Below are 19,343 nucleotides of genomic sequence, written 5' to 3'. Positions count from 1 at the left end.
ATATTATACTCAGATATCAAGTGTATAGAACATTTTTATGAAAAGTGGCTATATTTGTTATGTTCTGGAATATATTACAAACACATTGACATGCTATATTATTAAGTATGTCAATATATTAAATACACAATATGCAAAATACATCTTTTCTGTGCATATGTGCAGCCGAAGGTTTTGTACAATGACTTTCTTACTATCATGCTCTCTCTGGTGTTCTACTGAGATTCCTGCCTGTATACAAATACATTCATTAAACCAGTAATGTTATTATATCATAGAACAACATTATCATATATTGCTCTCATGGGATTTCCACTATGTTTCTGTTCTGTGTCTCACACTTTATTTATATTTTAGCAGTTTAAGGTGACTCAACAAAACCTCCTTTTCACTCCTTTTCATAGTGTTTATCTTACAAGCTGGATGAATGGAATTACAGTTTGCAGAAGGGTAAACATTTTATAACAGTTTCACTTCTGGCCTAAATTAATTACCTTGTTTGCCCCCTCTGAGCAATCATGCACCACAGTAATTAGAGTAATCACAGTTTCATAGATTGACTGAACTGACACCATGCTGTGCTCATTGCCTCTTGGTAAGGAAGCTTTGTGCAGTTTTATTTACGGTGTTGAACTCTGCTTGTATTAATGTTTATTGGGTAACATTTGAATCGTTGCATATATTACTTTTTATAGCCTAAACATTTTTTATTTATTTCCTTGCAGATTATTTATACCATAAATTCATGTCCATTTATAGAATAATATGTTGCAATAGCATAGGGATATATAATGTCCTTTTGGGTGATGAATTGTGGTTAATGTCTTGTGCGCCACATAAAATATAGCAAATGCTACCAATTTATGCTTTGGTTTGAAGGTATCATTATTATTATAATTATTATAATAACAGTACAATGTAGCTGAGATCACCCTTAGCCTTTAAAGGGTTTTGTTACGACTATTACAACAGCAGAATATGTTCACAGTGAGCACACATGGTTTTCTTCACCACCAAACTTTTTACTTTTATTGACTCCAAAAACTTCATATTATCATATAACATGATCTCTGTGACTCTGCTGCATACTGTGCTGTAGCTAATTTATTGTCTCTTTTGGCATGCTTCTTGTTTATTTTGGCAAATGTTTTATGGTTCTCATTACTGTTTGGCAGTAGGCTGGAGAAGAAATACCCTGTGAGGTGTCCTATGTTTAAAACTCTTCATAGCTTCTGTAGTCAGATCAGTTGATAGACGAGGTGCCACTGCGTTTGATCTCCACATCCACCTTTTGCAGTGTCAGAGTGGAAGCAGCAGATGTATCCTGGAGGAGCCTGTGAACTGGGCAGATGGATTTGTGGTGGTGCACAGCACCACTGACCGACTGTCCTTCCTCCACGCCAAAAGCATCCTGCGGCAGATCAAAGAGGCCAGAGAGGAGAGCTGTAAAGGGTGAGCGACTGTAATCTGCTGGGAATGAAGCCGAGCTCAGGGATTTATTTTGAAGAGCTAATGAGCCCCACTCCTGAGATGAATATGTGTAGGCCTATCAGGGCAAGGATCAGTGAGGTATATGCTGCAGTTTAAAGACTACATTTAAACATATACACATATACATATACTGTAAACTGTATATACGTCAAGGATTTTATGAAGGTTAGAAGAGTTATGCAAGATGGCAACAGATGAAAATCCTACCACTTGAAGTTCTTCGAGTTGTGCATTTCTTTTTTTTTAACATATTGTGAGAGAGATTTTAACAAGTTAAGGAAACCACAGAGAGGGACAGCCTGTTTATGCACTGCAATAACTGTCTTCACTGAAACTAGCTCATGACTTCTATGACTTGTTCCCTCAGCTCATACCAAGTGGAAACCAACAATAAACCCTTAATATACACAGTATAACTTATGTGACCCACTGTACAGTCAAAGCACATACAATAGATGTTTATTTATTTATTTTTTAATATTGTGTACATTAATAAACATTGCTGAAAATGGTCTGGCATTCGCCAGAAGGCTATTTTCCATCTATAGTCCCAGAAGAGATGTTATTTAGCCAACCAGAAAAAAATAGAAGATTTAAATTAAAACAGTAAAGCAGTTATTAAAATTGTTTGGGAGCATATATACCGAAGAAGAATAAAAAGAGAATATTAATGTTTATAAAGATATAAAGGATATTATAACACTACTTTTTATATGATATGCTTCTGTATTAATGTTAATGGTTAATGTAGTAAACAAGACAGTTGGTGGGGTAACAAGCAGGACCTGTGTGACACTCCTCACATTTGTGAGGATAATACTTTGCTCAGGGAGACTGCTGCCACTTCCAGGAGGTGTCTGCAAGCAGAAGACCACTTGGAGATAACCGATCTCTTCATGAAACTCATTCATCATGTGATAGAGAGCAATAAGCGCAGTGCAGACCGCAGACGGTACAGTGGCTCCACGGCCAGCTCATCAATAATATCTTTGTGTAAAAGGCGGAAGTATGTCAGATGGAGGAAATCAGTGGTTACTAATGATAATGTTTGTAGCTAAACACACTATTGGTCTGGATACTCCAGGCATTTTGTATTGGTCAACTGAGAATTTCAAAATACAAGTTTTAATGAAATTTAAATGACATTATGTGGTTAAAACAGAAAGCAACATTGTTTTTGTTTCTTAATGCAAAGCAAATAAGGACGCTTCATCCAGCAGAACTAGTGAAAAGCACATATTAGTCTTCCAGACAGACTTTAAATATGGTTTGCTAGGGTGTTAAATGTCATCCCAAGATTAAAGTTCAAGCTGCCCAAATGAGAGTTGTGGTTAAAGATTTACAGAGGCCCCCGTGATCACTTTAGATTGCATGCAAACGGCTGCATATTAGCCCTAAATGGAGCTGGAGCCAAACTCAGTCCGTCCCACAGTGTTAGAAAAAGGAGCTGTATTATAATGGAAAAAAGTTAATTCTAAGAATAATAAATAGAAATGCTATAAAATTATAACATAACATATAATAAATTAAATGTGGCTGCTGTTTAGAGACAAAATTGTTTACAAAGATGTTTAAATTGTGGGAATAAGTAGTAGTAATACTTCTAATGTCACAATAAATGCTATTTTCAGTATTGCTGTAAGATCTAATGAGTTATTGGTAAAACGTTTCACAGTGTAAGAGAAGGAAGTTTGTTTTGTTTTGTACCCATAGCTGAATACACCACTTATTCTAAACCGTACTTTTATAATGTCATATATTTTTCTAATCCTGCTTTCTGCATATTTAATTAACAATATGTGATCAGAGTTGATGAACTGCAAAACACTATAAAATGTGGCTTCTCTAAGATTATCATTATCTTATCTCAACAAATAACCATGGTTACAAAATAAACTGTGAATGAAAGCTCCAGTTTTGTCCACTAGATGGAGACTAAGGACCGAGTAAAATCCCGGCTGCCACAGGGAGACTCTGGCTCTCCGTTCGCTTATACAGGCCTACAACACTTATGGTTATTGTGTGTGTGCTGGGCTTGTGAAGTCCTCTTGTGGTCACGTTTTATCCGGTAAGGTCTACTTTGCGTTGGTCGACACAAACACAGGAGCCACCAGGGGCGCTGCAAGACCCCGACTTAGGAGAAGCCCCGTTCATTCATTGGAACTTTGTCCCTCTTCGCTGCCCTTAGTCACTCGGCGAAAAAAGTTTTTTACTTGGGAGACCAAACTGCGGAATGAAAATGGTCTGTTCCAAAAGGTAAGCAGCTTTTGTTGTAGTGTTTGTCACAGCAGGTGCACTGGTATGTGTGTTGTTCTACACGTTGCTATGGGTTTTTTATCTTGTTAAGAAGAAGAAGAGGAAGAAGAAACCGTTTATGGCAACTTCATGTTTCGTTGCCATGACAACGTGCGCCATGGGGAATGCTAGCTAACCTTAAACTGTCCAACGGTCGCTCTTCAGGCGTCCTGCGGCTGTTTCATGTTTTTAACAAGAGCAACGTTGACTTAACTTTGTTGTTAACGTTACAAGATGGTGAACGACAGAGTAACAGCTGACCAGTTTTTGTCTGAGCTGTATTTATTTATTTTATTTTTTTATTTTAAATCCCAGACTTTTAACGTTAGCTTGTTCACGTGGTTCAGTTAAGTTTAGTTATGTGAACATAATGTGACTGCAACATTGCAGAGCACGGAAACACCTTTATTTCTGATCCATATAGGTGAACTAACTCGAGTTAACCCCAACATTATAACCTGATTAGTTTCACTGATAGTGTGTGTCAGCCGGAGCTGTCGATGTGTGGTTAATTAAACGTTTGCAAGCACCTGTATACTGAGTATGTTAGTTTCTAGTTAGGTTTCTAATTTTAAGTTTTTTTTAGTCAGTTTTTCAATTTGAATGTGTAATGGTCATAAAGGCTATCTGGTCCCTTTTGTCTTTTGTTCAAACTTGTTAAAAAACAACAACATTTTATTTAGTGAAGAGCGTCAACGTTATCAGGTTGGCAGTCGGACAATGAATGATTTATAACTGAAGGTGTGGACATCTGTGTACTCTGATATGAATGTGCTGAGTTCTCTCCGGGTTGTCATTGAAGTGAATTTGATTTGTTCTTGTTTCTGCTATGGCCTACATTTTTCTAGATGTCTGCCCTCCCAGCTTCCCAAGGCTGAGCCCAGCAAGGGCAGAGATTAGCTTTAACCAGGATTAAACCAATGAGAAAATTTGAATTTGTTGGCCCTTATCTCCTAGCAACATGTGGAGTGCTCTGAGCAAATGGCAGAATTTGATCTTTTGCTTCCTTTTGGCAAAAGCATGTTTTCTTGCCAATAGACACTTATCAAAACATGACCATTGGAGACAGAAAGAATTCTTGGAGGGGCCTTTAAATGATTTGTTTATAGGGACTGTATTTCTTGTTTGTGTGTAGGAACAGCAAACTTACAGCACGTCCTTTCTGTCCATCAGCTGTCAGGTGTAGTATATTTCCACAGCTCTTCAGTAAGTCTACTGTATGCTTTAATAGCTTAATGTTGATGTGTTCTTGGTATATTACATTTAGACCACGAGCTTTGATAATCTCTCTGCATAATATTAGGATTCACCTCATAACTTAGTGAAGTTGATGGGCTCTATATTTGCATTCTAAACATGCAATTTCTTGCCTCATCAGGTAATGTAATTCCACGCTTCATTAGGACTGTGAAGTTTATCATTTGTCATCAAAGCCAAGCTGTCAATAAATGATTAAGTTTCACATGAGGAAAATGTAATATTTGGGCTCAAGCAAAACGGATAGCAGTTTACATTTTAATTGCAGTTAGTATGATTCTGTTTTTGTTTGATTTTCAGGCTGTATTTTAGCAGCTGCTCGTTTCAGCTAGAGCGCTGCCTAATTTATTCTACTAACTAGTTATGCCATTAAAGAAAGCGAAAGGCCCTGTATAATTTTGAAATGTATGACATCTTGACGGTCTGGTTGAGATTGAAAAGTGGTAGAAGTGTTTTGAAGCTGTGGTTTCAGCAGCATACGTAATTTCTTTCTGTGATAGACCGCTGCAGACTTTTGGTATGCTGCAGTTGCCCCACTCTCATAAAGCCTTAGGGCTGCAAATAAAGATTATTCCATAATTGATTCATTTGTTGATTATTTTTTATGATTAATTGATTAATTGGTTAGTCTGTAAAATGCCAGGAAATATAATTTCCCACAGCCCAATGTGATATCTTCACACAATTTGTTTGACCAGAACAACAAAAGTGTACAGTTATATAAACAGAGAAAAGCAGAAAGTCCCCACATTTGAAAAGCTAAAACAAGTAATGTTTTATGAACAATTACTGACAATTGATTAATGGTCACTTCACTTTAATGACCATGTGACCAAAGTCAGTGGAATTTGTTTTTTGGTACAGCACAGTGACAAGACTCAGTTCAAGTAGCATTGTTGACAGACATCAATATAACATATCACACAAGAAATTATGATCACAGTAGTACAGGCAGGCAAAGAAAGATGGATATTTAAGTGGATAAAGGATATATTTTAGTATTATTTTAGATTAATGTTATGTCGATCAACTCATTGATTAATCGACAGATTGTTTCAGCCTTAAACAGCTTTTTAGTGACCTACTGACAGACCCCACTTCCACTTGCAGGTGCAGTTTAAAACTGGTGGATCAGCAGCAGCAACATATGCCTGTAAACAACAGTATTTACCATTTATACAACATTGGAAGAATTTTGTTTGTCCTTTTCAACAGTTTAATAGTGTGGGATGTGAAGAACACTGCAGCCTCTATGGGCTAGTGGCAGTCATATTGAAGTGGGAGAAAGATGAGAGTTAATGAAAGACAAGTAGTTTTAAGGGATGAAAAGTTACGCACGATCGAAGTCATCCTTTGTATGCCCATGCTCTCTTTGTTCCAAAGTGCCATTGATTTTGTGCGCTTAGTTCTTAGACAGTATCTCCCACACTCCCTGTCATTAGGCACAACATATATGCACTCAGTAGTGTAAATAAACAGACATTGCTGTCTGACAGAATGATGGAGAGATGAGGCAAGTATGGGCTTGACTTGTGATGAACCGTCGGCTCTAATTACTTCCCGCTGAAACTGGAGATGAGGCAAACTCAATGTAAAAGGTGGACCACAGCCTGCATGTCCTTGGCGTTGGGTTGTGTAGGGATGTTTGCTCATCTTTCAGCATGTCTGCGTTTGAACAAAGACCATTATGTTTTGACATTATTCATTTGTACTGTCTATTACTGTTTAGTCATTATTTGACCTAGTTGGTTCTATATTTGTTCTTGGGTCAATCGCCCATGTATGTAGAGATGTACTGTTACTCTCACTTAATCAAGATGGACTGTAATTCTGACTAAATCAAGTCCATATAAAGGAGAATAAGCAGTCTAGGCTTTGTCTTTCAAGGATGTTTTGAACTTTCACATGTTAGCACTACTGAGGCACCTGCACAGAGAATTTAGCCTTAATGGAAGGCATTTTAGGTGCACAGGTGGCACGGGGGCACAATTCAGCTGAGAGGTTTAAATCTTGATTGTATTTCCAGCAATTTGGTCATGCAACAAACACAATTATGTTTGCGAGTTGCAAGCCAGGAAAGCATCATGTCCTTGTCGCTGCATTAGCGATTCTTGAGTGTTGTTTGTGTCACCTCCACCGAAGAGTGGTGGGATTTGGGAGGAATAACAGGAACCTCTTGTCTGTTACAGTCTGCCCTATTTGTGAAGTTCCTTACAGGCAGGTAAAAAGAATTGGTACCTTTTTAAGTTATTAAGTAAAGTAAAGTAACAAGTCATCTATTTTGTGTTTTGACTGTAATTTTAGAAACACATGTCTAGAGATTGCAGATAGGCAACCCCAGGCTTAGAGCAATTCAAAACCTGTGTCTGTTGATGGCCCCTTTTAAGGTCAGACTTCTCACCCTGACCTGACCCTGATCTCCTATTTCCTTTGCATCGGGGATCTGGGGCTAAGTACCAGATACTTCTGTCTTGGGGACACCTGAGGTGCACAGGACCCTCCTCCTCCAGTCACTTCAAGTCCCCAGTGATACACTCATCACATCCCTCTGTCTTCCACAAATGAGCTGTGATTGAGATGATTGGAATTTCCAGAGGCTGTCAGGATCGTTTTGATTGGAAAATAGACAGGAGATAATGGGAGAGACAGGCCTGTTATGAGAGCCCTGTCAGGGCTAAAATAATGCGTCAGAGTGAAGAGGTTAAAGACACCGCTTCCTTGTTAATAATTAATTGCTGTGCATGTGGTGGATCCACTTCATTGCTCCCAGTCATCACTTGATAACTGCTTTACATTTAATTTGGCTTTAGAGACTGTTTTTCAAGCTGGGTAAATTGTGCTTAAAGTTAATATAGACTCAGAGAGAGAGGGCAGTTTGGTCATAAACCAGTGATAAAAAAGTTAGAGTAGAAGAGATTCAGTAATTCTGTACACTGCTTATTAAAGTCTAGACTTCTACTATACTCAGAGTTGTTAAGTTAAAAATAATCATTTCAATACTGGTAAACTAGCTTTAATTAAAAGTATTTTGTTAATTCCTTAAAGGCTTTTTTACAACTAGTAGTGACGTTTGCTTGTATCAGAGAATATTTTTGTTTTGTGTAGTAGTGGGTAATATAATCTTTTGAAATATTGATAAATTGGAAACAGTACTGTTCATTTATTGAATGCTTTTGGAAAAATGTAATCTCTCAGTTACTGGTGAAACAATTCAAATAATTTCACAGATTTGTCCTATTAAAGGTCCAGTATGTAACATTCAGGAGGATCTATTGGCAGAAATGGAATATAATATGTTATGTTTTCATTAGTGTATAATCACCTGAAAATAAGAATCTGATTTTTGTTTGTGTTTGTTACCTTAGTTTTTATCTCTAGAAGAAGTGGGTCCTCTTACACAGAGGCTGCTGTGTTGAACCGCCATGTTTCTACATTAGCCCAGAATGGACAAACCAAACATTGGCAAGTTTTGCAGCCACCATAGTTTCTCCTACATGTTTTATTCAAATGGTTACAATCTGCAACTTCACTGCTAGATGCCATGAATCCTACACGCTGGTCCTTTTAAAATAACTAACTAATTAGTCAATGAAATGCAGTTATTATTTGTCAACCAAGAACTTCTTTTTGTCATGGACAGCCCCATGACTTGAGAAGGAATTTCAGAGAGATAATGACTGCCCTCTCCTTCCACCTCTAGATGACACAAGGAGATGTTTGTGGCTAAGGCATGAACATGGTGTCCCCGTGGACCAATAGGCACACAATGGGGAGGAATGTGCCTTTAATGCGCCTGCAGAATGATGCTGACCTCAGGGTATGGAGAGCTTCCATACATGAATTCACTACAGTCCTGTGTTGTGCTATGAGGCCACCACTGAAGAAGTCACACATACTCACTGGTGACCTCTATAGTACACTTTATTCTCACCAAAAGAGGATCAAACTTCACTTTGCTGCTGTATAGCCCCCCTTCAGTGGGGAATTTGACTGCTCCCTTTGCCAAATCCAAAGCAGCCAGTGCTCAGCCTTGCATGCACACAGATAATGATCAAGTTAATTAGACCTGAGATTGAACGAACTGCAGCAGCAACTTAATCATTTGTAACTTGATTAGAAATACTATATTCTGCACCTCCAGAGACCCGAAAATGTTCCGTTTTTTCAGAGAGCTTGAAATTAGGATGTACTTCAGAATTCAGGTCTTGAGCTAAGACATAAGGTTTTTGTAATCCAAAACAGTGAAATGATCCTAAAGTCTTGAACACAAGCTCAAGGGAAATTTTCTGCTGTCTCTGACTGACAGTGAGCAGGTGTAGATTGCGAGTGTTTTAATTTTTTCTTTCTTATCCCCATAGGAAATATATAAATTTGGAAGAAAATTGGGTCAAGGTAGCTTTGGAGTTGTTTATGAAGCCACCCACATTGAGACACAGACAAAATGGGCTATTAAGGAGGTTTGCAGACCAGTGGTGAGTGCATTTGGCATCCCTCTGGGAAGGCTGTTTTTAAATGTGTTACACTAATAAGAGAGTTTAATGCTTGGAGAGAAGCAAATGGCCATAACCACACTGAAACTCCATCAGCTGTGATTTGACTTTCTGTCACTTCAGGCAGGAAGTTCGAAAGTAAAGATGCTGGGGCACGAAATAAACATTCTCAAACAAGTGAATCATGCTCACATAATACATCTCCATGAAGTCTACGAAACGGCTAAGGTGAGCATTGCTGTACTTTCAGTAACAAACTCTAAGTAAGCCCATTTAAGAGAGTGGGTTATGTGTAATCTCCTTACTGTGTGTCTTCTGCATAAGTATTACTGATGAGCACACACAAATTGACTATATGGTGAGATGCATTTTCTCTGCTTGTTTCTAGATGATTTATTTGGTTACTGAGCTGTGCGTCGGAGGTGAACTGAAGCAGCTGCTGCAGCAGAAAAAGTTCTTTACAGAGGACGAGACGAGGCATATCATCTATAGCTTAGCTGACGCCGTTGTCTACCTTCACAAAAGGGGTAATGTCATTCTGCAGATTGACATTTTGATAATATTCAAAACCATCTTAACAGAAAGATGATTAAACAGCTGGAAATCTCGTTATTGATGACCTCCAGTGATCATAGTTCTTACTTTGCTGAAGGGATGTAGATGTGTACATATGGTGTGTTCATGACACCCTGAAATCACTGAGTTACCTCATATTCTTATCCTAATTACACTCTAGTGTGGAACAAGTAGTATAGGGTTATGTTTAAGTCTAGGGCAGGCATGGGACGATATGAAAAATTTCATGTCACAATTATACTGACCAAAATAATTGCAATTCACGATATTAATAATCGTCATAATATGCTTCAAAATCTTAAAATGACACAAAAACATACTGGAATAACTTTACCTTGCATTTTGTTAAGCAACAAATATTTTTATTGCATTACAGACAGGACAGCACACCTCCAGTTTTCAAACAATTCAAATTCAACAAGATATACTTATCTGAGTGTATTTTTATCGCAGTACACAATATCATATGTCATCTCATTCCTAGTCTAGGATACTTCATATTTAAATGAAGGTGGAATTAGTACTTGGGCCAGTTCAGACTGTGTTTTCAACAAAGCATGCTTTAGTTAAGTTATAATAGTGCCATAGTGCCATTATTATACTCAAATTATGTTGCCTACAATGATGTGAGATTTTTTTGCCGTTACGGTTTACAGTCATTATAAATGTGTGGCTCATTTTGATAAAAGAGCGATATTAAACAACTTCCAGGAATAAAAAAACATAGTAATAATTTTAATTAAATCTATGTGTTTTATTCGGAAATGTTGTTTCCTCTTTTAATGGTGAAATCTGTGGTTAGAGGTAATTAAGGACATTGCCTGGCAATGAGGCATCATTACATGTGGCTAATGACTAATTTACAACAAGCTAGAGAGCAATACTGATTAATAGGTGTGCTTTCACATTGAAAGTCCCTCTGTGCCAGTTTCCCTCACCTCCATAGAGACCAATGATGCTAATGAGGTAGCCAGAACCTTTTTTGTCAAATGACCACTTGTGAAAGTCCCTCATCTTAAATTTGTTTGGGTTTCCTACTAAATTCTTGTTGTCTTTCGTCAGCCTCAGCTGCTTTTGTTAGGCTCAGCTGTGCTTTGAACTTTAACACATGCTAGTAACATCATGGTAGGGTACATTATTCATGTACATGTAACTATTAAACTACAGATCCAGTTGTTTTATTAAATGGCATAATTTATCCGTTAGTTAACAGCGGGATGATTACTGAAACGTAATGCACCAAAAATGATGTTATATTTGGTAATTATGACTCTTGTCTATATTTTATAAAACTAATCAGTGTATTTTAAAATGAGTATGTTGTTATTTACAGTATGTATAATAATTACATGATGTATGAATATCAAATTGAGAGTTCAGCTACCAGCAAGCAGTTAAAAAATAAAACAGGAAAAAATATCTTGAAATCTTAAATTGATGAAGGAAACAAAGAACATTTTCATGTGTTTGTTTTGTGCACACCAGTTGGTCTAACTTACCTTTCACACACCATCAACACTGTTGCATTTTATAATTGGTTGCTTCAAACAGTGCAGTGAAAAGGACAGCCCAGGGCAGTTGTATTTTTCCTCCTGCTTTCTCTCACTCCACCAAGTTTTGTTAACGAGGCCCTTCAGCCTGGCCTACTGCAAGCAAGGTAAACAGATCACTCTGTTAGTGTGTACAAAACACAGTTTGTTCCGGTGACTGACATTAGCAAATCATGTTGCACTTAGCTTTGATCATAGACTTTATTCATTTCTTTTCAGTATTCCCAACTCCAATTATTGTCATATTATTTAAGACCAAAATATGTTAAAGACAAATAAACACACTTTATTTTCAGTAGATTTAGGATGCCATGTTTTGGGATATTGTGTGTCAGGTGAATTTTAAAAACATGGCCATGTTCCGCCGGCCAATTCCATGACGCAGCTTAGTTAGGTTAGTCTTTATTAATCCCTGTGGGGACATTTGTCCTCTGCTTTACCGATCTAACCAAACTATTTATGAGCGGTGGGTGGCCACAGTGCAGTGCCTGAAAACCAACTCATTATGAGGCTAGTGCCTTACTCAAGGGCAATAAGTGTTACTTACAACAGTGGTTCCCAAATGTTTTTAGGCACCCCTCCAAATCTTTATCGGCAGATTTAAAGATAAATCTTTAACTTAAAATAAACAAAGAATAAAATCAAATACGCAAATATAATTACTTTGACCCCAGGGTGCCACGGTGGAACCACTGGCCTACAGTAACATGCTTCACTTTGGGGTGGGAGAAAAAAAAATAAAAAGCTGAGCTAACGCAAGGAGAACGTACAAACCACCAGTTTGTTGTCATTATGGTTGTGATTGTTGATTTACCTATGAATAATTTTTAATTGAGAAAATCAGTGCCATAGCAACAGTATAATCAGTATTGTGGGTGCGAGTGAATCAAAACTGTAAAGCCAGCAGTGAAATATTTCTCAGTGGTTTCATCAATATGAGCATCCCCCTTTTCACTCATTTGATCCATTGTCATTATAAAAAGATTGATGTGGTGACTGATCGCAAGAGTTTATAAGGTAAAGGTAAATGTCACATTCATCCACGTTAAAACTGTATTCAAACCATTATGTCTGTGTAAAAGTTTTCCTCCTCACATCTTTCAGACATAGTGCACAGAGACTTGAAACTTGAGAACATTCTTCTGAAAAATTCTCTCGAGGAGGATGATAATGGCAGGATTAATATCAAGGTAAGATGGTGACACAAACTGTAAAACTTTCCATCACTGCTTCTTATCCATTCTCTGTCGGACTGAGTGCAAGCCTCTGATGAGCACTTTTTCCTCGCCCACTATCTCCTCTATATTTAGTAAAAGCTTTAAATACTACCTCATTATGACCGCCTCCCTCTGGTCTTCCTTTATAGTACACCTTTACAAAGAGACTGTATCTTTAAAGAAATTACCAGCTGAGCACAGTATGTTGCGTGCATTGACAACGAGCCAGCCAAAGCAGATACCTGGTGTGCGAGCCAAAACAAGTCTAGACCACAGCATAAATGTCCTTTTCTCTCTGTTTTTCTGCCTGTCTGACACCAACATACTGTACTCGTTTTGAGGAAAGTGTTGTTGTGCCACAACATCATTTTAATAATGTGACACCCCTTTGCAACTATGTGCCAGCCTTAACAGCTATGTTGCTATTCATGTAAGTCATCAAGGATCATTGTTTGTACTCGTGCTCTAGCTTAGTTTTCCAACAAATAATTTAATATGGGTTCTATTAGCACATCTAAATCATGTTTATTTGTATCATCTTTTTCCTATTCTATTCTCCACATAGGTGACAGACTTTGGATTATCAGTGCAGACAGGTGGTGTAGGGATTGAGAACATAATGACGGAGGCCTGTGGGACCCTTACCTATATGGGTAAGACACCTGTATCACCACACACCACAGGGATAGAGCTCTAAGTTTGGATGAGTGTTGTAGCAGCATGTCTTACCATCAGCCATCAGTATCTTTTTGGTTCTACCACTAGGGGTTGCTAAAGTTAAATTCTACACATTGTGGTTTTCAGTTTGTAATATTATTTTTGCATGTTGGTGTATCAGGTATATTTCATATCTATACTTGTTATGTAAAAGAGCCTTGTGGTGTTTTTTGACCAATAGTGATGCTATGGAGCCATGTTTTTATGAGTGCGGTCATACAAATGTGAAGTAAAGGAAAAGGCACGGACCAAGAAGACTGCTAGCTAGTGTTAACATGGATATAAACAATGCAAACTTTTAAAAGTATTTAAAAAATTGGCTTTGTGAATGTTTTATAAGAACAGAAATGCATTAAACACATTTGTTAGGCCCGAAGGATACACTCAACGTGTTCGGGGGGAAGCAGTGAATCTAAACATTTTTACTTTGGGTATTGCATGCAAGTTGTCGCATTACCCACAGATGCACAAAACATCTTTTTTATTTTATTTTGTGAGATCTGCATTGTTCCTGCTAGAAGTCCTCCTCTTCTCCTCCTCCACTTTTATTGGATCGTTGTCGCCTTTTACGGCTCATTACTGCCACCAGCTGTGGATATGCATTACTGGCCTGTGTATCACATGGCTCCTGTGCTTGTGGTATGTCCTCGAGAATGTGCTGATATATGGGATTCACTTATTTATAAACATTGCGCAGTGGCACCACCAGTGGTCAAAACCCAGTTTTAACTAGTAGTTGAATTCCATATCTCAGTCATAACCCCCTTATGTGTGTGAATTTCAGCACCTGAAATGATGAGCGGTCGTGGTTACAGCCAGTGGTGTGATGTGTGGAGCATAGGAGTCGTTATGTATATGTTGTAAGTACACACATACAAAGTATTACATATACATGCATATGATACTGGGAATACATGTGTCAGAGTTGTGTGTCCCTGTAGGCTGTGTGGGGAGCCTCCGTTTGTGTCTACAACAAGGACAAACCTGCTTGAGGAGATTATGAACAATGGAGTCAAATTTACACAATCCACCTGGGCCACAGTCAGTGATGCAGGTGACACTAAATAAATAATAAATCTAATTCCTGCAAAAAAGGAGAAATTGTTTGTGATATGGAGGGAAGGAATATATTTTTTCATTGACAGGCGGTACAGGATTTTGCACAGATGCAGTTTTACTGTTTAGATTGATACTAACAAACTCACCGATTGGCTCGAGTCTGTCTCAACAGCAAAAATTCTATTGACTTGCCTTCTGAAGGTGGACCCTGCCTACCGCATGTCTGCTAATCAACTATTAGAAAACCCGTGGATCAAAGTAAGGCACTGATTGTTCCGGCTGCATTCATAAACTTTTCCAAATGAGTCACATAAGGAGCTCTTATGGGGGTGCTTTGTCCAACAGGGTGACAATACTGTGTCTGTACCGTCCAATGTGCTGGAGATGATGCATAACCACCACGAACAGGAAGAGAGTAAGACAATGAAGATTTAACTTAATTGACATAACTTGATGCAGGTCATGATTTGATCATTTGAATAAATAAGACTGTGTAGGCGATAATATATGAGGAGGGAGGAGGGATGGTGGGAGAGAAAGAGATGGACCAAAGCCACATGAGGTTACTCGATGTTGATGTTATTTTAAATCATCCACAATAGGAACAAAGACTCTGGAGGATGTGTCCCTCACCTCTTCTGATGACACACTGGACCCACTCCTGGTCCCTGGGGCAGCTTCAACAGAAACAGACAGCAACTGCAGGATCCATGCTAAGCTCAGCCACGAGAGAGACAGCAGCTTCTGCCCACCGGCCACATCGACCAAACGGGTACTGTATGTTTGGTTCACCACAGCTCTACAACAAGCTGACCTCACCGTTTTCGTATTATGTCTCTATATGGCTCCCAAATAATTTCAAATATGTCAAGCCTCTGTTTATCTGTTTAAATGCTATTACATCTGCTTACACCTCACTTACAAAGTTGTTGAATTTGTCACCAACTTACAGAGCTCTCGTGGGTAAGCAATACAAGTGGTTCTGAATAAGCCATAACTATCATCTACATCTTACTAGATTAGGAGGAGGTTATTTCTTTCCTCAAGCTGATAAATATACACATGTTTTAGTTGTGCTCATGCTGTGGTCTTGGAAGTTACTGAATTTGTAAATTCATGTCAATATTCAAGTGGTAATTAGGATCGTTAATCTCATGGTTGAAAACAAAACAAAACAGAATTTTACTTTAAAGTACAGTACGACTCTATAGTTCAGTTTAGTTTTATATATGTCCATGAAATCCAGGTATTGATCTCTTATCTTATCTTTTACGTTATCCTTGTATCTTGGAATAAAGACTAAGGAGAGTGGTGGCACCCTCCTGCAGGACAAGCGCAAAAGCAGCTCTGAAACTCTAGGGCCGCCTCAACCCACCACCACGCAGGTATGTTGAACCTCCTACAACTTGGTCTTTTCAATTTAACTTTAATTTATTACTGTTACTACAAACTACAAATATCTACTGCTGTACATTTTGGATTTTAAACAAAACCTAACCCTAGTCCTTAAACTTTGCATACTGCCTTCATATTCAATCACCACTAGATGGTGCCAGATTTACCTATTACAGAAGATGGTAATAAAGGTGTAGCCATGCAGCTGTTTTTAAACGAATGTGATAGTTAATTCTGTTATGTAAGATGAATATGAATCTTACTCCTGTAGTCTCATGCCGGTGTGAAACCCTGCACACAGCCAAGTGCAAAGCAGCGTAGGCCTCGGGACAAGAAAGACGTCGGTACAGGACAGAAACCAGCCTCTGACATCAGTAAGGCAGTCGACCAGAGACCATCTACCTCCAGTAAAAGTAGGACTGGACCCAGCAAACCACCAGCCAGCTCTAAGACCAATGCCCCTTCAGAATAAAACAAAAAAACGAGCCATATCACTTGAGAAAGAGTGAGCGATAACACACAAGTGGGTAAACAAAAGACAGTGAAAAGAGAGAAAAACTAGAGGTGGACTTTATTTAATATAATTCTGGTTATTTTATGTAATTCTGTTATTTACCACTGATGTGAATGAAACTACTGTGAATGGTGAGACGTAGTAGTAACAGCAGTATCACATGAATGGGCCTCATATGCAGGTGTGAAAATACATGAAGTCTAAGAACCCTGCAGCTGAGGGTCTAGCCTTAGCAGTGCCACATGCCAAAGGAAAGAGCCCCTGGTCTGAGGGGTTCCCCGGATGGGGCAAATGCTTGTCAAATGCATACTGTTACACAGCCAACTGAGAGCATCCAGCAGCCCAAATACAGACCTTTTTTTTTATAGTGGCCAGCAAACAGAGATTGAATTTGTTTGTCAGATATTAGAGGTGGCATCTGATTCAAGGGTTTTCTTATAAAGCAGCGACCTAGAGTTTAGTTGAGTAAAGAGAGATTCGTAGGAGATTTGAGCACAGCTCATCCCTTAATGAAACTGTTATTAAGTAATTTACTTACTACCTAGCTGCATCTCCTGTCATTATTAAGGTCATTTCTATATTTATATACTGCACACTGTGAATGTATGCCTTTTCCATACAGAAAGTAATATTCAGTTGAAAATAATCAAATCTATTATGTAGAAAGTGAATGTTAATTTAATACTTTGGGAGAAAGTAATTATTGGCTAGAGGTCAACAGGAATGTAATAATCAGGCCAGAGAAAAAAGACATATTTGTAAAAAGAAAATTGATTCCCACAAAATTAGAAAGTGGAATTTGACAGGAATGTGTGATTGCGACTTGAAGCTCTTTAAATCAGTGATACTAGTAGTATGTATATATTTTTAATACTTAAAATGTGCCAAATATCATAAAACAGAACTGTTGCACAACAGTTTTGTATATTTTATTTTCAATAAAATTACAAAATAGTTTTATTGTTTTGTAATTCCATGCTAAATAGTAAGAATACTCATATAAAGAACGGGAGACTTTACTGCATATCATTTCACAACACCAAAGTTAGCATTAGGGATTTTCTTTTTTCTGTTCTGACCTCTTAATTCCAAAACGCCCTATATGCAGTGACTGCACCCACTCAGTGTCAAAACAGAAAGACTGTCACACAGGCTGGTTACGCTCCATCTGAATGCAGAGGATTGGGACCGAGGGCAGCCACGGGTCTAATCTCGTTTGGAGGCCATTGAAAGCAGTAGGAGCTACTTTGAGGGCACTGCCATTCAAGCACAGGTTTTTCCGCTGTAGAGAGAATAATCCCCAGCATAGATACAACATTAAAGTAGCCAAGCATAACACACAGAGGCTGAATTTCAAATCCACCCATTTGCATCTTGAAGTGAATGAGTGCCAACAATGGGGCTCCGTGTTCATGCACAAGCTCTGTGTTTTAGTGTGCATGTGTAAATGTATTGTGCATTTGTTTAAGGTATTTCTACATTTCAGGGAAGAGCTAATTGTCTTAAAAGTGTGGCCAGAGTATGTTAACCTTTATCAAATTCTGTCCAGGCAGATATATTGATCTTGGGTGATTTTTTTTTTTTTTTTTTTTTAACTTAGTAGATGTGCACAACACTGTCTTGTGTTAGAGTTATTTGTAATACAACAGAGTTTACGAGAATGAACAAATGGCACGTGAATTATCTTTGATTCAAGCTGCTTGCCAAAAAGACTGCAACATTACTGACATACCGTATGCCTTTGGTTTACTAAGACTGGTATAAACAGCAGATGGAGCTGTAGTAAGTTGCTGAATTCATTTCCTGGAGTTAATCTGACAGGAGAGTGCTATCCCTAAAGCTTACCACCTAGTTTTGTGCATGAAGATGTGTAATTAGAATTGATTGCTTGAGTCACTGCCCATTAAAACTGTGATGTCCATGTAACATGTCACTAATTAATAAGTTGTATGGTTATGTCTTGATGGTCCTTTCAAACAAAGACACGCTTCTTTTTGGGTGCTGTCTTTTCCACAAAATGTGATTTGGTGGTAGATAATTTAGGAAATAAAAAACAAAAACACAGCAATGATTTGTGTGGTTAGTTACACCTCTTTTCCCTTTAGAGTGTGACGCTGGAAGGCTGTTTAGACAACCTCTTGTATGGCTAATTTTTGTCAGACGAGGAGAAGGGATTTCAGCATATGGTCCTCATTGTCTTGATTAATTATATGGAGACAAAAAAAATCTCTAAATTGATTTGTGCAAGCAGAATATGACGTACAGCAAATTATAGGAATGTGTGTACATGCCTCAGGGTGGAACAAATTTAACAAAACTGAAACACATCAAGAAAATATGGAAGAATCAGTGACTTCATGTATGACGACAGTAGGTTCAGATGCTGTTAAAACACTGTCAGCTTGTATTGCTGCAAGCCAGCAGGAGCCTCCAGTTTTACTTTTACTCCTTTGGCCAAAACAACAGAGAAAAGAGGTGGGAGGGGAGGGGGGGACAGAACGAGAGAGGCTGTATGGTGGATAGGTTAGGGGCGTGAATTTGGGACAAAGCATGGAGGCAAAGGAAATTAGAAAATTCGTCGGGATGGAACAAGGGATGCGCCCCCTGCCCCCCATAAACCCTCCCCCCTTTTCCTCCAGCAGTGCTCCTGACAGATGGAAGTAAGGGTGGGTGGGTTGACGGGCTGGAGGGATTAAAACTCTGCAGCCCCATTTTGGAGCCTGAAGAGAGTGTCACTCCTGCAAAGGTGGGGGGCAGAGAGGCACTTGTGGCGAGAGTCGCG

At 38.5% G+C, this 19,343-nt stretch overlaps 1 protein-coding gene across 3 annotated transcripts; it reads left to right on the top strand.

Moving 5' to 3' along the window:
• The first annotated feature begins 3,519 nt into the window (after positions 1–3,519).
• stk33 (serine/threonine kinase 33) lies at positions 3,520–18,625 on the top strand. 3 transcript variants are annotated; one of them, XM_051380178.1, is made up of 14 exons: positions 3,520–3,747; positions 8,744–8,860; positions 9,402–9,515; positions 9,657–9,761; positions 9,922–10,060; positions 12,764–12,849; positions 13,442–13,529; positions 14,378–14,453; positions 14,535–14,647; positions 14,825–14,910; positions 14,998–15,067; positions 15,255–15,424; positions 15,951–16,037; positions 16,319–18,625. In XM_051380178.1, exons 2-14 carry the CDS (start codon positions 8,774–8,776, stop codon positions 16,517–16,519), a joined length of 1,422 nt encoding a protein of 473 aa, XP_051236138.1. In that variant the 5' UTR covers positions 3,520–3,747; positions 8,744–8,773; the 3' UTR covers positions 16,520–18,625. The 3 variants fall into 3 exon arrangements, with proteins under 3 accessions (XP_051236138.1, XP_051236139.1, XP_051236140.1); XM_051380179.1 differs by lacking the exon at positions 3,520–3,747 and adding an exon at positions 4,430–4,992; XM_051380180.1 differs by lacking the exons at positions 3,520–3,747; positions 8,744–8,860 and having other exon boundaries at positions 9,487–9,515; positions 9,630–9,761.
• The last annotated feature ends 718 nt before the right edge of the window (positions 18,626–19,343 follow it).

This window comes from Dicentrarchus labrax, unplaced genomic scaffold (assembly GCF_905237075.1).
Source record: "Dicentrarchus labrax unplaced genomic scaffold, dlabrax2021, whole genome shotgun sequence".
NCBI lineage: Eukaryota > Metazoa > Chordata > Actinopteri > Moronidae > Dicentrarchus > Dicentrarchus labrax.
Note: the sequence above shows the minus strand (reverse complement) of the source record. Positions and strands in the feature narration are given on the sequence as shown.

Excerpts from the sequence above, each read along its gene's own strand:
- stk33 (XM_051380178.1), top strand. The coding sequence starts at position 8,774 with ATGAACATGGTGTCCCCGTGGACCAATAGGCACACAATGGGGAGGAAT. Across the intron at positions 14,911-14,997 it reads TAGAAAACCCGTGGATCAAA|GGTGACAATACTGTGTCTGT; the intron begins GTAAGGCACTGA and ends TTTGTCCAACAG. Across the intron at positions 15,068-15,254 it reads CCACCACGAACAGGAAGAGA|GAACAAAGACTCTGGAGGAT; the intron begins GTAAGACAATGA and ends CATCCACAATAG.